The 22,150-nt window shown below is 36.7% G+C and overlaps 1 protein-coding gene across 4 annotated transcripts in view; it reads left to right on the top strand.

Moving 5' to 3' along the window:
- unc80 (unc80, NALCN channel complex subunit) overlaps window positions 1-22,150 on the top strand; it is a 1,852,146-nt gene that overhangs the window by 1,626,144 nt on the left and 203,852 nt on the right. For 3 of the 4 annotated variants that reach the window (XM_090404461.1, XM_090404465.1, XM_090404462.1), the window contains 2 exons: window positions 4,758-4,881; window positions 18,136-18,324. In XM_090404461.1, the coding sequence (XP_090260587.1) occupies window positions 4,758-4,881; window positions 18,136-18,324 (313 nt within the window). The remainder of the gene's footprint in view (window positions 1-4,757; window positions 4,882-18,135; window positions 18,325-22,150) is intronic. The other variant, XM_090404464.1, reaches the window with a different exon arrangement.

Below are 22,150 nucleotides of genomic sequence, written 5' to 3' on the forward strand. Positions count from 1 at the left end.
AATTGGCCACTATTATTCCTCCACTCTCCTACAAAATCATTAAAACAAAAGCCCCTGTTAACCAACACACCCTTTTACAGTCCATCTTAAAACTCGCTGAACCACTTCCACTGCCTCCTATTTTATTCCATCTACTTCTGTCCACAAAAGAAATGAAGAAATTATGAAAGAATTAAACCAAGAACCAGTAATGGAAAAAATTAAAAAATATAAACATAAATGGATGGAACACATTCAAAGAATGAAAACAGAAAAATTACCAAAACAAGCCTTAAAGTACAAGCCATTAGGAAAAAGAAAACCAGGACGTCCTCTTAAACGATGACTTCTAAGGCCGGAAAGGCCATGCTAGGCCTAAATCCTTGATATTTATGATGATGATGATGACTTCTGTCCTTTGGAACGGTCTCTCCCAAGTTTGCAGAGGCAGATAACAAAGATTGTTTCAGGACTGTACAATGTTAGTTAGAGGATCAACTGATTGAATATGGACTGCAGAGTTTGGTAGATAGAAGAAGAAGGAGAGGTGATATGATCGACATTTTTAAACTGTTGAGAGGTAGTTACAGGGTTGACACTGGGGAGTTGTTTTGCTTGGTGGAACAGCAGGAAGGAGCAATGACAAGTGACCATCCCTGGAAGTTACGAAAGGAAGCTGTGAGCAAGAGGGTGAGGAGTGGTTTTTTGTATGGAGGGTGGTTGGACCATAGAATGCATTGTTTGATAGAGTGGTGAGATTAAGAATGGTCAGTGAGTTGTATGATAGACTTTGTGTTTCCTAGGAAGGACCTTCAACGATGAGTCTTTTGACTCCATGCAGGCCTGAATAATAATAATAATAAAAAAAAAAAAAAAATCAGCTAACACCTTTTTATTCCCGTATACGGGAGTAGGCGAGGCCATTTAGCCCTATCTAACTTTTGGAGACTGAGTGGGCAGTTCAATCTCCACTGGTACCCAATCAGAGACAGATGGCCTAAGGCTATCACTAATTAAGCGGTACGCAGTGAAGAGAGATGGCTCAAATGTGCCGCCATCTCGTGGTCCCTAATCCTACCACAATATATTTAATGTCTGAAATAATGTGGGTTCTACGGTTGATTTTCTTGAGTTTACAGGACGAAAAACCCGAGTTTCCGGGAGGAAAAACCTGCTTGCCCATGCCAGAGATCGACTAACTCGGGAACCAGTCGAAAAAAGGCTTAGAAAAATTTCCTCTAGTCGCCGACTAGACTCGAAACCAAGCCTTCCTTCGTGCGGCCAAGCGCGGTGGTGTGCCAACGCCACATCCACTGAGCTACACAGGCTCCTAAAAAAATCAAAAATCAGCTAACACCTAATAATAATAATAATAATAATAATAATAATATTGGATGATAAAGTGATAGCCACTGAGGGGGATATATCAGAGATAGGCAATTCATAAAAAGTATTTCATCTCCGTGAAAGTAACACAATGCAAAACTTGAGAACAGTGGGGAGGGAGAAGATGCCACTGATTATCAGTGAGCAGCAAGTAGATGAAGAATTGAGTAAACCTGATGTCATATATACTACTTTTTTTTTATGCTTTGATAAATTAACTGATTTATAGATATGAAAAATTTTGCATTTAAAAAAAATGGCAAGAAACCGATATAAAAATACATAAATTTTCATTCTCCCCATCCTTTTGCTGTAATATGAAGAAGCAGTTTCTTTAATATTGGGTTGTGGAATTTACTGTTTAATTATCTATGGTATATAAAACAGGAAATTTTTCAGTAGAGGAAATAACAATTACAAAATCCTAGAATCTGGGCAAGAGTGTGTATATGAAAACTGGAATTTATTGTTGGCAAGTGTTGAATGAATTGTCAGATGTATTTGTGACTGAACTGTGAGTCTTCATTTTAGAAATTATGGACTTTACAATTGTGTTATAAATAACTATTTTAATTTCCTAACGTTTCGCTCTTCATATTAAGATCATCATCTGGGCTATATACAAATATACAAGGACAAGCTAAGTTACATTACACACAGCTAAAGAAACAATGATTTGATCACCGGTTATTCTATTAGACTAGCATGCTATAGGAGGTGTAAAAATGCACCAAGGAAAGGAAAAAACTAAGACAGGAAACCTTAGATCTGATGAAGAAAAGAAGAGATATGAAAAGAGATTTGAATGACACCAATAAAATAGAATATGCAGAAATTTGTAAAACTATACGTAAAAGGATGAAACATGAACTTAGATCGTATAATACTAGGAAAATTAAAGAAACAATAGAAAACAATAGTAATATGAAGGTCCTAAGATGAACATTATCAGTTGGAACAAAGGAAATAGCTGCTGTTAGAGGAAAAAATGGTGAACGTATAAAAAATAGAGATGCAATAATCAAAAGAATTCAGGAATTTTATACTGAACTCTATGAAGACAAGCACCAGGACATCCAAGAATCATGTATGGATAACTTGAGTGAGGAAGAACATGATGCCCCTGAGATCTTACAAGGTGAAGTGGAAATGAAGAATGGATAGGCCCCCAGGAAAAGATGGAATTATGGTAGACTTCTTAAAACTGGGAGGAAGCCCTGTCCTGTCAACAAACAGCTGACTAAAGTGAAAAAAAAAAAATTACAAATTAATTAATTATTTAGAAACTACATCAAAGCTAAATTCCATTTAAGATAACATGAGAAAAGCATTCTTTTTTATTGATAGTCTTCTTTCAGTAACAACGATGTCCTATTTTTAACATTACAATTGTTATTTTAGATTTAGGATTCTAGATTATCTATAGTCCTATTTATGGTTAACTCTTAGAGAGAAAGGTTCCATGGGTAGAATATGTGCCTTCCATATGCTTGGGATTTTTAGACCATCATTATTGTTCAGATTGGGGTGGTTGATAAGAATCTCACAGGCTTCCTTGCATTCATGCCATGTTTTGGTGTGATGTAAACAACTGGTTTTCATGTTGGAGGCTTAATGGATTTTTTACAACACTCAGAAAGGATTAAAACAGAATTTAATACTTCCTATATTTCGTCCTAGTCACTAGGACATCTACGGGGATTACAAAAACAACTAATGTAACATTAACACAAATATCATACAATACTAAGCCTAACCACGTGGGTGACACTAAAGTCTTATCTAGGTGGATAGTTGTTTTTGTAATCCCCGTAGATGTCCTGGTGACTAGGATGAAATATAGGAAGTATTAAATTCTGTTTTAATCCTTTCTGAATGTTGAAAAAAAAAATCCATTAAGCCTCCAACATGATGTCCTCACAGCACTTAAGCCTCTACACACGTAAACAACTGGTTCTTTTCCAGTCATTCTATGTAAAGTGTTCAGGGCATGATTAGAAAGGCCAGCTTCACCATAGTTATTATATTTAATTTGTCGTTTATGTTCCTTTTGTCTGATAAGAACTGTGCGTCCTGTTTCCCCTATATATGGTATGTTACAGGTGCAATAATTACGGTATACTCCAGGGTGGGCCAGCAGAGGGAGTGGGTCTTTGGACGAGTTGAGTAAGCTTTTCAATTTTGCAGGAGGTTTAAAGGTGGCCTTGAGGTTGTATTTTTGTAGTATTCTGTTTATTTGATCTGATGTCCCTTTAATGTAAGAAATGGTTATAGTTTTATTGTAGTCTGTTTATCTTTGTTTTTTATTGAGGTCTTGTAGAGAATTTTGTTAATAGTGTTTTGGCTGTAACCATTTTTTAGAAAAGTATTGCTGATGACTTTAAATTCGTCTTTCAGCCCATGTTTATTGGCTTACTGTGTGTAATGTAACTCAGCTTGTACTTGTATATTTGTATATACTCCAGATGATGATTGTAATATGAAGATAGAAACGTCAGGAAATTAAAAGAGTTATTTATAACACTGTTGTAAAGTCCATAATTTCTAAAATGAATGCTGATCACCATGCAACACTAAAAGAAAACGCACTGTCATTGTTAGTTGTTTGAATAATAGGTAGTATTGGCTCCTTGTGATGTCTGAGGACTTCATGGAGATGCTAGGATAATAATAATAATGATTAATTGTAAATGTAAGCTATTGCATAAGCCGTTTGTCATGCCTTCAAGTAAAATCTTTCATTGTTGACAATAACACTGAACAGCTTCATTCTTTCATTTAGGATATGTCACTATGATTGGCTGAGTAAATATATTATTATTATCATTATTATTATTATTATTATGTGACACTTCCAGGGAGTCCTAAGACTCATCGAGGGAGGGCATCTACTCTACAACTCTGTCTCCACCCAGTTCTCCAACTACAATCATCATCTACACCAATGCCATCTACCACCCACCACCACCACCACCAGTAGTATTTTCACAATTGCAAACATCCATGCCCATTGCAGGATTCGAACCCACAGCCTTTTGGCTGGAGAGCAGATACGCTAACTACTCAGCCAACTAGGCTGGGAATTATATTGAAATATAATTTTACCTTGCATGTTATAAATGTTGTGACTTAAATTTTTGAATTATATTTGCTTTTCTCTCCCCTTTATTTCTTGTTTTTTTCTTTTCATTGTTTTATGTAATAAAAAAAAATCATTCCAGAATCCAGTTTGTAAAAAGAAAAGCATTAGAAAAATATACCAAGAGGGATATTAGTGTATGTAGTCACTCTTTTTCATACACATCAAACACACTTTAAAATAAAATAAAAAAATAAATAAATAAAAAAAATTCTGGATGGATAATATTAACGTTAGAATATAAACATTTCAGGAGTCTCAATCTTTGGAATGTATGCTCGGAGGAAGTACTCTGTTTAGCTCCCCTGAAAAGGTAGAAATATGCTTAATGAACCTTATTCTTCCTATGTGTATCAGGATAAGCAGTGGAATAAGAGGTAAGCTTAAATATTAAAAAGGGTGATAATAAAATTTTCACCAATTTTTTTTTTTTTTGAGAATATCAGTACTGTAATACACTGGTGTACAAAACCTAAGTACAAATACTATTTATGAAGATTACAACCACAAATTCAGAAGAATAAGCTTGTGCAGTTTTTATAACTGATGATTTTGAGTAGAAAGTGGGTATACATTCGAAGTTTCTAATCACACACAGAGGGCTCATGTGGTAGCACTCAACAGGATAAAAGCAAAAGGCTGCACTAAGTGAACTGTGTTTGAAGGAAGCTCTTTTCATGAAGGAATAAAGTTGGAAACGTGGATGTCTTGTAATATCTGTAAGACATACGAAAGGAAAGGAAATTGTGAGCATGCGTGAGGCGTGGTTTTTTCCATGGAGGATGGTTGAACCGTGGAATGCATTGCCTGATAGAGTGGTGAGAGCGAGAATGGTCAATGAGTTTAAGGAGTGGTATGATAGACTTTGGGTTTCCAAGGAAGGACCTCCCACAATGAGTATTTTGACTCCATGGAGGCCTAAATGATAATAATAACAATAAAAAACATCATCTAGATGATTTTATGTGGGGAAGAATTATTGGAAAGCTTGAAGAAGGCTGTTAAATTACTGATATTGCCAGAAAGTTTGGGATCTCACATTGCATTGTACCCAGGGTCTGGGCAGTGTTTCAATCCAATGGAATCTTGTGTTTCTGGCATTTGCTTAGAGGTTACCCTCCCTCTTCCATGTAGCATGAAGACCGATTTTTGGTTATGACAGTAAAACATAATCAATGCATCATGGAAGGTCATCTTGCAAATTGGCTCCTTTCAAGTACATATGCAGATATCTTGACAAACTGTGGCAAGACATCTGCAACAAGTATGCCTGTATGTCCATAAGCCTGTAATCTGCATCCTTTATCCTCAGCTCATTGTAGAGCATGTTTTCAGTGGTGTTGTATCCATAAAAATTGGATAAGACATGAATGGGCTAATGTGCTCTTTACAGATGAGTCATTTTAGTCTTTCCTCTGATTCTAGATGACACTTGATCTGGCGTGAGATTGGTACTGCTTACCATCGTGAGAATGTTCTTGAAAGGGATAGATATGGTGGTGCTTCTGTCATGGTATGGGAAGGCATTATGCTTAATGAATACACCAAGCTACAAGTGCTGGAAAAAGGGACTATGACTGATGAACAATATTTTAATGAAGTTCTTCAATGTCATATTCAATTGTTCCATGGTGCTGTAGGCGAAGACTTCATTTTACAGATGACAATGCCACATCACGTCATACACGGGCATTGGAGATACTTCTGGAGACTAAGACCCCAGATCTCAACCCCTTAGAACACGTTTGGGATACAATAGGGAGAAGCATTGTTATTCAAAATTCCCCTGCAGCAAACAAACAAGGCCTTATCCTTGCTCTGGAGGAGGAGGAGGTGTCTTTGCCTCAAAAACTCCTGAATCATTTGGTGCTAAGCATGGTACAACTTTGTGAGAGCTATATCGATGTTCAGGATGGACATATTCCATACTGAAATGTCTCTCTGCATAGTTTTCTGTAAGCACTGTACATTAATTCCTTAACTACGTCCTTAGGAAATTTGTAACATTTTCTAAAAACATATTTCTATTTGATTTGTATGAAATTTATAACACATTTTGTGTAATATAAATTATTGGTTTGCTGCTAATAAATATATGTCTGCATTTGGCTGTAGTCATGAAAAGTTTTTCATATACAGGTAAAAATATCTTTCATCCTTAGCTTTTGGATAGCAGTGTATATAATGAATACATTCACATTAATATAGTAATTTTTCAGTAGTTATTTTAATATTATATTATTGCTGTGCTAAGTACTTTCACTATTCAAGTAGTCACTCCCTAGAGTGGTTTAAACTTTTGTTGAAGTCTTAAGTTTCAAAATCTCTATTAGAGATTTTGAAACTTAAGACTTCAACAAAACCTATTAGAGATTTTGAAGTTAATAGCAAAAAGCATGATGTGGTCAAGGTTAGTACAGTTTGGTGAATGATTAGGTATGATATATGATATAAAGCAACAACAATACATATTAGGAATATATATATTGAATTAAAGGATAGTCAGAGGTACTTTGCCAGTTGGTTCACCAGGTGAATAGTGTGCACACTCTACCACTAACACATTTTTTTTTTTGCCCTGTCAGACCACCTTTTATTAAATGTAACTTTTTAAGCAGCTTTAAAATGTAACATTTAGTCAGTGTATCATGGTTTCTGAAATTATTTAACTCTTATTCCACCCATAGTAATAACATACTATAGGTTTAACTTTTACTGAGGATGATTAATATTAAAAAAATGTATTCATGAATATGCTTATTATTATTATTATTATTATTATTATTATTAATTCTTAAAATTCTGTAAACAAAAGTGTATATAAAACTCGGTATTATTATTCAGGCATTATTATTATTATGAATTCTTAAAATTCAATAATGTAAGTGTGCAAGGTGCTAATCTCCATAAAAGAAATGAAAGGAAACATAAAATCACTTATGGAAAGACAAATGCAGATAAAGAAATAAAATAACAAACTACGATATCATCTAACAAAACTAAAGACAAAGTTGAAGAATCTCACTAATTATCTTACAACCACTATATAAATTGAAGCATTTTGGAAGATAACATGGAGAACTTAACTGCTGTTGTGCAGAATTTAGCAAGACATATGAAAATAGAACTGACCAGTGAAGAATAAAATCTAGTCACTGGATTACAAACAGAAGAAAAGATTGCCTCACACATATCATAGTCCATGTCTTATCAGAACAGGCCAAGTTAGTTATTCACATGTGATGTCATTTTGACACTGTATGATCACTCCCATACCTCATTAGATTTTGGGAGTGAAGCCTTCTACTAGAAGAAGTGTAGGAGCACAGATTCCTTTTTCACACAGAGTCGGTAGCACAATCACAAACGTCGATACCCCTGGTGGGATTCGAACCTGTAACCTGGAGAGTGGATATGCTAACCACTCAGCCAACCAAGCCAACAGACTAAAAAAAGATTAATTAAAGCCAGCAAAAAATTAGACGAATGACATCAAATATGAATTGTTCCTGGAAAGAAAGTCCTATATATATGAATGATTATCTGACATCATACTACAGAAATCTACTGTTACCTTGAATGATATTCAAGAAATATCTAGTAGATGCAATGTCTAAATGTATTCCAAGAGTCAGACAGTTAAATAAGATAGGGATGAAATGGATGAATGCAGAAATTAAACATGCAATACAGAAGAATATGGCATTATGGAAGCAACATCAGATGAGTTGTAATAATCAGTTCCATGAGGATAACAATAACAGGAAAGGAGGATGATTTGCTTGGTAAGAGTAGCAAAGCTGCAATATGAGTAATGGTTCTTCTTCTTCTTCAACCTTCTGGTTCTGTCCACTGCTGGACGAAGGTCTCCCCATGATTTTCCAGATCACTCAGTTTTCTGCCTCTCCCATCCATCTCACTCCTGCAATTTGTTCCAATTCATCTCTCCACCTGCTTCTCGGTCTTCCTCTTTGTCTTGCACCATCCATTGGTTTTCACTCTGTTGTTTTTCTAGTCCATCTCCTGTCACTGCATCTGGCAATATGGCCAGCCCATCTCCACTTAACCTGTTTAATGTATTTTACAATATTCATGACACCTGTTTGAGATCTTATCCAGATATTTGTCTTCCTATCTCTTAACGTTATTTTTAGCATACTTCTTTCCATGTTTCTCCTCCATATGTTAGGATAGGAAGTATGCACTGGTCGAAAGTTTTCCTTTTTAGACTCATAGGGATGTCACTTCTGAATATGTCTCTCATTTTCCCATAAGTCATCCATCCAAGATGAATTCTTCATTCAATCTCTTTTCTTTGGCACTCCTCAACTAACAGTTGGGCCAAATATACATATGAAGTAACTTGTTCTATTTCATGGTTTTCAACTTTGATAGTTCTATGATTTATGTATTTATTCATCATTATTTTTGTTTTTTCTCTATTTATTTTTAATAAAATTTCTCTGGAGGCTTCATTTAGCTGATTTAGCCTTTCTTCCAGATCTCCAAGATTATCTGCTTTCAGGACAATATCATCTGCAAATTTCAGATGATGCAGCCTTTCTCCATTTATGTTTATTCCTTTTTTTTCCCCAATCAATGCTTCTAAAGACTTCCTCTAGTGCAGCTGTAAATAATTTGGGAGATATGGTGTTGCCTTGCCGGATGCCTTTTTGTATTGGGAACTTTTCACTGTTTTTATATAATTTAATTACAGAAGTTGCATTATTGTAAATATGTTTTAGTGTTTCAATATATGGTTTCTCAGTTCCCTGGGTTCCAAGTGCTTTTAGTGTTGCAGATGTTTTAACTGAATCAAATGCTTTTTCATAGTCTATATAGGCCAGACATAAGGGTTTATTGTATTCAATTGATTTTTCAATGAGCTGTCTTAATGTGTGAATATGGTCCAAAGTATTGTAATTCTTTCTAAATCCAGCTTGTTCACAGGATTGCATTCCCTCTAGTTTAGATTTTATTCTATTATTTATAATTTTTGTGAAAACTTTATATATGGTGGGGAGTAAGCTTATAGGTCTGAGGTTTTAATTTCTTCCTTATTGCCCTTTTTAAAAATTAATATTATAAGTGAATTGTTCCAATTTTTCAGAATTTTTCTCTGTTTTAGGCATTTATTAAAGAGTTTAGTCAGCTGTTTGTTGACAGGGCTTCCTCCCAGTTTTAAGAAGTCTACCATAATTCCATCTTTTCCTGGGGCCTTTCCATTCATTTCCCGCAGTGTCATTTCCACTTCACCTTGTAAGATCTCAGGGGCATCATGTTCTTCCTCACTCGAGTTATCCATACATGATTCTTGGATGTCCTGGTCTTTGCCTTCATAGAGTTCAATATAAAATTCCTGAATTCTTTTGATTATTGCATCTCTATTTTTTATAAGTTCACCATTTTTTCCTCTAACAGCAGCTATTTCCTTTGTTCCAGCTGATAATGTTCGTCTCAGGACCTTCATATTACTATTGTTTTCTATTGTTTTTTTAATTTTCCTAGTATTATACAATCTAAGTTCATGTTTCACCTTTTACGTATAGTTTTACAAATTTCTGCATATTCTATTTTATTGGTGTCATTCAAATCTCTTTTCATGTCTCTTCTTTTCTTCATCAGATCTAAGGTTTCTTGTCTTAGTTTTTCCTTTCCTTGGTGCCTTTTTACACTTCCTATTTCTTGTGCACAATTCAAGATAGATTTTGTTAATATTTCATTAGCATCATCGATGGTAGTAGCTGTGTTTAACTTTTTTAGTTCATTTTTGAGTGATTCTCTATAACAGCTTTTATTGTGGTTGAGGTTTTGTAGATTCACTAAATTGGACTTTTTTCTTATGAGCTTATTCCATTATAATTATGTAGAATTCTTTAGAATTATTTAATGTGGATTCTAATGTTTCATAGAAATCTTTTATCTCTTAATCTGGATGGTCCATAGTTAGGACATATACTTGTATAATTTTCAGTTGGTATCTTTTATTTATGAAGAGACTTAGTTCAGCTATTCTTGATGTTATTTTATTTACAAACAGGACATTGTCCTTGAAAACCCTAGGGAATTCTTTCAATATGTAGCTATCAGAAAAGAAAAAAAAGATTAGGAAAGGATGACATTGGCTGAAGAAAATAGTAAAAGGATAACTGCTGCAGAGAATATAGTTGAGATATTAAATTAGCAGTTCATAAAGGTATATTCATTTTTGTGAATACAACATCATGCGGAGTCTAAGAGCAATGGAAGGGAAGGAGGAAACAATGCCTCTAAATGAACAAGAAGTATATGGAGAATTGAACACACTTGATGTTAATATGTCTGTGGGATTTGATGATATCAGCATTTGAAGGAATATGCCAGGGAATTTATGTCTACCTTGGCATACACTAATCATGCCAGAGTGCATAACTTTACACTTACTAACATTAAATTGATAGCCATTTTCGTTAGCCCAGATTTCCAGTCTATTCAAATCATTTTGTAATTGCTAAATATCAGTAGCATCCCTGATTGCCCTGCCTATCTTTGTGTCATCAGCAAACAATTGCACATCTGATATTAGATCTTGCCTGATGTCATTAATATCATCAAAATTAAAGTAAGATAGGCACTAGTGTCGCCGTAGCACATGGCGGTGAATTTGAGCTCTGCTAAAGAAAGTGATTTTTAATCGGTGAATAGTCCATTTTTCTACGTTTTTGAGTGCTAAATTGTTTCTCTGGAATACGAGTGTACTTAAGTGGTTGTTTTTTGAAGTTAGTTGTGGTCGTAATATTGTGTATTTTGGTTACCGAGAAGATGGGGTCAGATGCATAACAGTGGAAGACAAGACGAAGCTAAGTTTTCATTACTGTATTTAGTTTTCTTTCATTTTATTTAGTTTACTTAATGTTTTGTTTTGCTTGTAATTGTTTGTACTTATTTATTTATACTCCCTAATACTTATTTAGCATTTATTTTTGACACTAATTAGCAACACTATTTTGAATAATTAACGATTACGCTAGTAGTCCCTCGGCAGTAACGAATAATGGTGGATTCAGCTGAAGTCGCAAATGGCGTGTCGCCAAGTCCTCCGCCATTTAAGAACTCTATTATAAGCAATATAATAAAGGAGTTTGTGGCATGCAGTATGTATGCGTCTCGGGAATTGGATATCTGGCTTGTGAGAGAGGAGGGGGTGCATGTGTGCATAAAGTGTAAGCAGTGGGAGGAAATAAATGCAGTAGATATCTCAATAACCGACCTTGTTGCTCCAGGAACGGGAAATGAATACCGGAAGACGAGTGGTGTGATAGGAGAGAATGAAGAAAAAAATATGAATGAGAAAATAATAGTTGATAGTGTAGAAGGCATGAGTGACTGTGAAAGTTTAGGAGATGGTTTTGTTTGGGAGAGTGAATTTTGATTAAGAGTGACTGACCTGCAGAGGGAGATTGAGGAACTGAAATGTCTTGGGAGAAGTATGAAAGATGAGATTAGGAGAATGGAAGGAATAAATGCAAGGCAAATCAGAGTTGTGGAGAGAGAGAGAGTTTTGGGAATAATAGGAGAGGAGAGAATGGAAACAGTAGAAGAGAGGGAATGAGAGAGAGGTATGGGAATGCTAGAAGAGGAGAGAATGGAATCAGTAGGAGAGACGGAGTGAGAGAGAGAGAGAGGTATGGGAGTGCTAGAAGAGGAGAGAATAGAAACAGTAGGAGAGACGGAATGAGAAAGGGATATGGGAGTGGTAGAAGAGGACAAAATGGAAACAGTAGGGGAGAGGGAATGAGAGAGAGGTCTGGGAATGAAAGAAAAGGAGAAAATGGAAACAACAGGAGAGAAGGAATGGTAAGAGGTATAATGTATGGGGACTCAATGATTCATGGTGTTCAAGATAGGATGTGTGAGGAGTGTTTGCCAGGAGAAACGACAGAAAGTGTGACTTTGGCAGTGCAGTTAAGAGTGCTGAAAGGGTGGATGATATGATTATGATGGCGAGAACAAATGACTTGAGTGGTGATGTAAATAGGGAAGCGAGAGATATGAGATTCTTGCTTGAGGTGGTATGAAATAAGACAAAGAGAGGAAAGATAGTGTGTATGGGTATGATAATGACGAGCTGAGCAGAAGAGCGGTAAATATTGAATGACATAATTGCTAGACTGTGTGACAAGAGAGGACTGGAATATGTGGATGCTTGGGGTGCATGGGTGGCCTCTTGTGGGAATGGGTACATGGGAGAAGGGGGACGACATCAGCTAACACTGAGCCCAGTGGAGTCTCGAGGGGATAATGCTGGGCATAGAAACAATGGCATTTATATGCTTTATACTAATGCCAGGAGTATTCAGAATAAAGGAGAGGAATTGGTGGCGCAGATAGCATCAGCCTGGCCAAAAATTATTGGGATCGCTGAGACATGGTTGACAGAAGATGATATAATGACAGGAATAGAAGTCGCTGGGTACAGCATTTTTCAACAGGATAGAAAGGGAAAGCATGGTGGTGGAGTACTGCTTATGATAAGTGAGATTCTATGTCCTCTAAGAGTGGAGACTTTGGAAGGCAGTGGCTCTAATGATTTTGAAAGCATATGGTGTGAGGTAGAGGTGGGCAAGACAGCATATTTAGTGGGATCTTGCTACAAACCCCGGAGCACAGAGGGTGGGGACCAGGAGATGTTTAGACAGTTGAGTTTGGCAATGTGCAAGAAGAATGATTGTTATAGGAGATTTTAACTACAGTAGTATAAACTGGGGAGAGGAAGATGAATGTAGCAATAAGGGAATGGAATTTCTAGAATTCTTGAGGGACAGATGTCTTAGGCAACATGTAATAGAGGGAACAAGAGGTTCAAGAGTTTTGGATTTGGTTATGGCATCAGAAGAGTTGATAATAACTGAGATGACATCTCTCCCACCAGTTAGAGAGAGTGACCATATGGTTTTGACTTGGAAAATGAATAGACATGCAGGAGTATCAAGGAGAAGGGAACGTATGTGGAATTATAAGACGGGTGATTATAATAGTCTAAGACGTCAACTTGGGGTAGTTTCATGGAGGGAGGAATTGGAAGGCCAGGATATCATTAGTGCATGGGAAATTATGAAAGAATATTTGTTAGCAGCAATGGCAAGTTGTATACCATAAGTGAAGAAGAGGACAATTTTGTGTAAAGTGGATGACAAACAATAGTAAATAGGAGCTGCATGTGAAAAAGAGGCTATGGAAGAGATATAAGGAGACAGGTGAAGAGAAGATGCATGAAGAATATAAGACACAGGCCAGAAGAGTGACTAGTATGGTAAGGAAGACGAAACTAGAATATGAGAGGAGATTGGCCCTAAAATCCAAAGAAAATCCAAGAGAATTTTTTAGATATGTGACCAGTAGGAGGAGAAATGACTGTGGAAGAATGATATTGTGGGATAAAAATTGGAATAGAGTGACTGATGCAGTGGACATAGTGGAATTGTTCAATGAACACTTTATTGGAGTATTTCATCCTGGAGGAGTTAGTTTTAATGCTAGAGGGATAGGGCAGGTTCGAGGTTTAGAGGTACAGGAGGAGAGTGTGTTTCAAATACTGAGTACTCTGGATGTCAGTAAAGCTGTGGGACTGGATGGTATTTCACCTCGAGTTTTGAGAGAATGTGCTAGGGAACTGACAGTGCCTTTGACCTGGCTTTTCAATGAAAGTCTGGCTGCTGGAAAAATGCCCATGGAATGGAAGGAAGGTAAGATAGTGTCATTGCATAAGGGCGGTAGCAGACTGGTAGTGTCTAATTATAGGCCAGTTTGTATGTCATCAGTAGTTGTTAAGATCTTGGAGAAATTAGTGAGGGACCGTATACAGCATTGGACAGATGAGGGTATTGTTATCTGTGAGAGTCAACATGGATTTGTGAAGGGGTGCTCTTGTTTTAGCAATATGCTAGTCTTTTATGATAAAGTTACAAGGGCATTAGATGAGGGAAAGGCATATACTGCCATTTTCTTAGACTTAATGAAGGCATTTGACAGGGTGCCACATGATAAGCTGATATTTAAGTTGCAGCAAATGCATCTGGATGTCAGATTGGTCAACTGGATTCAGGATTGGCTGTCCGATAGGTATCAGAGAGTTGTGTATGGTGGGGCAGTTTCAAGGAAGCAGAGGGTTACCTGTGGGGTCCCACAGGGCTCAGTATGGGGACCTATATTGTTTAACCTTTATATCAATGACATTATCAGTGGATTGTAAGAGGATATTGCAGATGATGCGAAGCTGGGAAGGATTATTAGTAATAGTGCAGATGTGGCAGCCCTGCAAAAGGATTTGAATAAGCTAGATAGATGAGGGTTGGGAAACATTGATGGGACACTGCATACTCTATGGGAGGAGTTATACTGGAGGAAGTAGGGGAGACAAGAGATCTGGGGTTGATGATTGATAGAAACCTGAAATTTAGAGGACATATTGCAAAGGTGGTGAGGGTAACACAGTGGATTGCTGTAATAATGAGAAGGTCGCTGACCTGCAGAGATAAAAGAGTTATCATTCAGTTGTATAAGACCCTGATCAGACCACACTTGGACTTTTGTTCTCAGATTTGGTCCCCAGGATTTGAAGGGGATAAATGAACTGTGGAAAGGTACAAAGGCTGATAATAAAGATGGTTTCAGGACTGTACAATGATAGTTATGAGGATTGGCTGAGGGAATGTGGACTGCAGAGTTTGGTAGATAGAAGAAGGAGAGGTGATATGATTGAGACTTAAACTGTTGAGAGGTGGTTACAGGGTTGACACTGGGAGTTCTTTCACTTGGTTGAATAGCGGGAAGGAGTGATGACAACAGGCCATCCCTGGAAGTTACGAAAGGAAACTGTGAGCAAGAGGGTGAGGAGTGGTTTCTTTGCATGGAGGGCGGTTTAACCATGGAATGCATTGCCTGATGGAGTGGCGAGAGCAAGAACTGTCAATGAGTTTAAGGAGTGGTATGATAGACTTTGTGTTTCTTAGTGGGTACTTCCCCTCGATGAGTCTTGATAGGCTTTTTGTTTCTTAGGAAGGACCTCCCACGATGAGTCTTTTGACTCCATGGAGGCCTGAATAATAATAATATGAGAGTTGTATATTATTCTCTTGCAAAGCAAAGTCGTCGAAGAATAATTCACAGATTTCCTGAAGGATATCTGTGAATTATTCTTCAAAATATGATTTTGAACAAAGACAACATAACCGAATATTGGGAGCCATTTTTTTAAATAATATTTTAAATAATTAGCGTGAATTAATTTCTTTGAAAAATATTCTGGCGAGTAAGCAATTATACAAAATTAGCACAAAAACAGTAAACATTGGTTCTCCAAGGTAATGCAGTATTTAAGGTTAGAAATTATGCAAGAATTTATATTTTGTCGTGGAATTATAAACGTAAAATAAAAAGAGAAAATAGAAATAATTCTATATTTTTAGTCTCTTTAAATATAACTAACAGTCAAGTTGCCCAGCATAAAACAAGGAACTGCATTTCTTGTTACAGAGAACTGAGACTCAGCTTCCCGAGATAATCTGTTTAAGTGTTCTCTACAATGTGAAGGATTATCGCACCTTCTAAATGACAGAACAGCCAAATTGCACTTCTTATCCATGTTCTTTCAACAGGTATATTGAATCGTATCCAGATTTAGCTGGACATATATATACGTCCTGGCCAGTTGGAGGGTTAAGGAGAATTCTTTCAAAGGGCTTAAAGATGGAGCAAAGCAAGGAGTTAGGTCATAGATTTTTGACATCATTTGGATCTTTCCCAGGTTTGGGCACAGCAATTATTTTGGTTTCCTGTCACAGATTTGGTAGTTTTCCAGTCATTATAATTTTTGAGAAAAGGGCAGCCAGCCATATTTGGCCTTGTTGACCATGATGTTTTAGAAACTCAGGGAGGATACCATCCACACCTTGCCATTCTTTGTGAGTATTAAGACTACTCGTACCTCTTCCTGAGATACTGGGTGTTCAAGTTTAGGAAGCTCGGGATCCATCTTCAGGATTTGTCTGATGGAAGATTGCACAGTAATTTTCCTGATAGAGCTGGGATGTAACTTGCAGATTTTCAATAAATTATTAGCCATTTGATCAGGAGTTATCTCTGTGTTTTGTGTGTTGTTGTTGGTTCTGCCCCACCTAATTTTCTCAGAAGTGACCAGCTTTTCCGGTTAGATGTGGTGAAATAGAGTTCATGGATGGTTGAGATCCATCTTTCCTTTCTGTTTTTATCCAGCATTGCTATGAGCTCCTTAGCAACAGTTGGGTCTTCAGTCTCTTCATATTTGGCTAAAAGTTCCTCAATTTCTCTACTCCAGCATGGGATGTATTGTTTTCTGTAGTCTCTAGGAATAGAAGCATTGGCTGCAGTTTTGATTAGTTTAACAAATCTTGGATAGCAATTAGGGGTGGGTGGAATTGCTCTAATGGTTTGCTCAATTTGTTTCTGAAATGCATTCCAGTTGGACCTGTGAAGGTTCCATCTAGCGATTGGTGTTCCCCTGATGACTGGGATTGATGTGCCTGTCTCTATGAGTGTAGAACAATGCTGACTATTAGGGACTCTGTTGAGGATGGTTCTGGTTGTTGGCAGAGGGTGGTCTTCAGGGTCTTTAGAAACAATGCACAGATCTGGGGTGTAGGTTCTGTTCCATCTGGCTGAGTGGAGAGTGCCCTCCTGCTTGGCATCGTAAATCAAATACAGGTTATATGTATCCATCCAGTTAACTAGATTATTACCATCCCGGTTGTTAGAGGAGTACCCCCACATGGTGTGATGAGAGTTGAAGTCACCAACATAGATAGCAGGGTGAGGTGGTGGTGGCCGGCCCATCTGATCAGGCCAGGATTGCGATGGTGGTATTTTGAACTTTAATACCTATGGAGTATTCTGCATCAGGTACACTTTGGGTTATGTCCTTGAGGCCAGGCCATGCTTGTGGTGGCAGTTATAGGACACAAGAATTAGGTCTGAGATCTTTAGTCTATTGAGGGCTGTGTCAGACACATGGGTTTCCTGGAGAACCAAGATGTCAATTGCTTTGTCTTTGGCTATTTTGCCAGTGGCTTTGGATTTAGATAGTCCTATGTTTAACGAACATATCTTGAGAGAGTGTTGTTTAGGGGACTGTAACTTATTTTTTGAAGCTTGCCCTCCATCCAAACAAGCAACACGATTCTTGTTATTCCGGGCGACGATCAAGCCAGCATGGAGCTTTTTAAGTTTTGTATTCATCATAGTTGCTGTAAGTGGTCCAGGAGGCTTGGTACCTTTGGACACCTTGTTTGAGATATTAGCCGCATGTTACCTGTGATTCATCTCTATGGCTTCTTTTGTCTGAAGCACCAGCAATGTACCACAAAGTAATTTTTCTCTTGGAAAATGGTGTGTTAGTAAAGTGAGGTCATCTAAAGGCATGATAAATATGATAAAAATATGTTAAGCACTGTTCAGGTTTGTGTGTAGTGTTTACTGTAACGAGCCCTAGGATTCCATCGAGTTACCTAAATACAAATTAGCATATTATTGCATATTAATAACAGTTAGCCAGCTACTGCATATTTTGCTCCAGTTTTTATTTGTATCTATAGTAAATTCTTTTATTTATATTTTAGAAGTTCCAAGGTTATCTTCATCAGATATTTCATTTGTTCTAACCATGATTCTGCATGCACTGACACCCCTCTCATCCAAAGATTTTCACTTAATGCCAGGTGCTGGAAAAACAGTGAATGATAGTAATCTCTTACAAGAAAAGGCATCAACTCACTTGAAAGAATCATTATTTGAGATTGGATTCACAGGTAAGTATTGTTTAATTAAACTTGCCAAGAAATGGTATTCTTTGTTTAATCCTTTGTTCAAGTGTAAGCAAACAAAGTTTGTACAAAGTATTATTGCTTTTATAAATACTGGAGAAACATACAAGAAGGAAAATACAAAGAAATCAATGAAATTTTGTGAAAAACACGATGAAAGCTTAATTACTGAAAGGTAACAGTACTAGGAATTAAATTAAGGTTATTTTAATTTTCTTCAATATTTGCCTTATCAAAGCCAAATATTGAAGAAATTACTGAAATTTCTTCTATTGACTGCAATTTTGAGCCTCTCAAAAAAAGATGGAGATATATGTTTTCTGTGAGAATGTGAATGACAAGAAGTAAGGGAGATTGTTTTTCATGACTTATGTAATTACTCACAGAATTAATACCTACTCAAGTTGGAAATATAAGAAAGAAATAGTAGTTGCTTTGTAGGTGTAAGGTGGCATTAACATTTATACTAATAAATGTTACTGCAGCCAAACTCTTCATTTTGAATTCAGAGTAGTAGTAGTAGAGAATTCCATTTAAAAGTGAATGTAGATGAGATAAAGCATTTTGAAGATACCACCTGTATTCTGGGGTTGCACAAGTCACATTATACTAACGTGTTATCAGTGTAAAAATCTTGATTTCTTAGAAATACTAGTAATAGATATTTCAGAGTGTTGAAACTCAATATAAACATATCATTAGCTTATGTTTATATGGTTATTAATTTTTATTTTTTATCATGCAATCATGATAAAAAATCTAATCATGGAATACTGATATCATTTCTCAGCCATTTCTTCCTCTTCTCTCTATATTCCTTGGTTTCTTCTCATGCTACATATCCATCCTTTTCTTTATTGCCACTTAGCAAGTGCTTTTCCAATTTCTCTCTCTCCCTCTAACTCCTATTTGAAAACATTATTATGAATGTCATGCATGCCTACTTAACTCTTCATTTTTTCTGTTATTCAGTCCCCTACACAACACACACACCCACCCTTTCTCATGCTTGCTCACTTTTGTGAAATCACCATTCCATCATACACATCATACATAGATTGATTCATATCAGTCAATCATAAAAGTCTCTGACTCCATGGGGTCTTGGAATAATAATGATAATAATAATATTATTATTATTATTATTATTATTATTATTATTCAGGCCTCCATGGAGTCAAAAGACTCATCGTGGGAGGTCCTTCCTAAGAACATAAAGTCTGTCAAGACTCATCGAGGGGAGGTTCCCCCTAAGAAACACAAAGTCTATCATACCACTCCTTAAACTCATTGACCGTTCTCACCACTCTATCAGGCAATGCATTCCATGGCTCAACCACCCTCCATGCAAAGAAACCACTCCTCACCCTCTTGCTCACAGTTTCCTTTCGTAACTTCCAGGGAGGGCCTCTTGTCATCACTCCTTCCTGCTGTTCAACCAAGTGAAAGAACTCCCCAGTGTCAACCCTGTAACCACCTCTCAACAGTTTAAAAGTCTCAATCATATCACCTCTCCTTCTTCTATCCGCCAAACTCTGCAGTCCACATTCCCTCAGCCGATTCTCATAACTATCCTTGTACAGTCCTGAGACTATCTTTGTCATCCGTCTTTGTATCTTTTCCACAGCTAATTTATCCCCTTCAAATCCTGGGGACCAAATCTGAGAACAATAATCCAAGTGTGGTCTGATCAGAGACATATAACGGAATGATAATCCTCTTATCTCTGCAGGTCAGTGTCCTTCTCATAATTGCAGCAATCCTCTGTGTTACCTTCACCACCTTTGCAATATGTCTCCTAAACTTCAGGTTTCTATCAATCATCAATCCCAGATCTCTTGTGTCCCCAACTTCCTCCAGTATAACTCCTCCCATAGAGTATGCAGCATCCCATCGATGTTTCCCAAACCTTACATTTTGCTGCATTAAACCGATAGCTCCATTCATTTGCCCATCTATCTAGCTTATTCAAATCTTCTTGTAGGGTTTAATATAGTTAATATAGTTCCTTAGGTTTAATATAGTTCCTTCTCATTTGAATTCCATGTTTCTCATTCATCAGAAGATGAATCTTATTATTATAAGCATAATGCAAGCATATCAGTAAACTAACACATATCACAAGCTTTGTTACACATGTCCTATAAAAAAGTATTTCATTTTAGTGAATATTAGTAATATTATAAATTATTTTTGTCAAATCACTTTTGTAATCAGCATTCCATCATGCACACAGACACCACCATTCGTGCTCACTTTCTTTCTTTCTTTCTTGCACAAGTCACTACCTATAGATGAGTCTTTGACTCCATGGGGTGTTGGAATAATAATAATAATATAGTTCCTTCTCATTTGAATTCCATGTTTCTCATTCACCAGAAGATGATTCTTATTATGCTTATTATTATAAGCATAATGCAAGTATATAAGCAAACTAACACATATCACAAGCTTTGTTGCACGTGTCCTATAAATATTTTATTTTAGTGAATACTAGTATTCACTAAAATAAAATTATTATTATTACCCCAAGACCTCATGGAATCAAAGACTCATCTGGGAGGTCCTTTTATCACACACACACACAACTCATCGTACCATACCTTGAACACATTCAAACTCCTTGCAGACACCACGCTCTCATGCAAGGCATTCCAATCATTTACAACTCTCCACGAGAAAAACCTGCCTCTCACTCCCCTACTCACACCTTCTTTATACAGTTTCCAAGGATGACCTCTGGTTCTCCCACTATTTTCTGTAGAACTTCTCCAGCATTGGTCCTATAACAATCCCTTACCAACTTGTAGGTCTCTATTATATCTCTCCTCTTCCTCCTGTCCACCAGACTCTGCAAATTGCATCTTCTCAATCTTTCCTCACACTTGATATTCCAGAGGTCAGAAACTACCTTAGTCAGTCGCCTTTGGACCCTTTCCAACATCTCTTCATCCTTCTGAAAACCAGGTGACCAAATCTGGGCACAATAATCCATGTGTGGCCTAATCAAAGCCTTATACAAAGGAACAAGAATCTCCCTTCTTCTACACGTCAGTGTCCTCCGTATCATTCCCAGAAGCCTTTGTGTTGTCTTCACAATTTTGGCAATGTGTCCCCTGAATTTCAGATCCTTATCCACTATCACTCCAGATCTCTTATTTCTTCCACCTCCAATAATATATCCTCACCAAGCATAAATATTGCATCCCATCTTTGTTTTCCAAATTTTAAAACCTTACATTTTGCAACATTGAACTCACATCCCCATTTCCTTGGTTGTTAATAATGTTAGTAATTATTTTTGGTTATATCTTACTTATTTTTGTAATGTGTGTATGTGAAATTTAATATAACATATCACGTAGAAAGAGTTTTTACTTATGGCATCAATACATAAAAGGAAAATGGCAATCAAGGCTTCTTTGTTCACAGAGTTTAGAATAAGGGATTTTGTATGATGTAGTATTTCATATATGTTCTATGTATTCGCTGTCAATAGTAAAAAGGTTATGGTATAAAAGCAAGAATTATTATTATACAGGTATCTCCATGGAGTCAGAAGACTCATTGTGAGAGATCCATTATTCTCACAATAGCCGTCATTCACACAATACTTATCATGCCTCTCCTTAAACTCATTCACTGACAAAGTATCCACAACCACCTCTGGCAACCCATTGACTGCTCTCCAAGCAAAAAAATCTAGACCTAACACCCTTGCTAACTACACTCTTATACAAATTCCACTGTTGACCTCTTGTTCTCTCCCTTCTTACCATGTACTGAAAGTAGTCTTCAGTGTCAATCCTAT

This window comes from Typopeltis vanoorti, chromosome 14 (genome assembly GCF_054136105.1).
Source record: "Typopeltis vanoorti isolate ZY-2024b chromosome 14, IOZ_Tvanoo_1.0, whole genome shotgun sequence".
Taxonomy (NCBI): domain Eukaryota; kingdom Metazoa; phylum Arthropoda; class Arachnida; order Uropygi; family Thelyphonidae; genus Typopeltis; species Typopeltis vanoorti.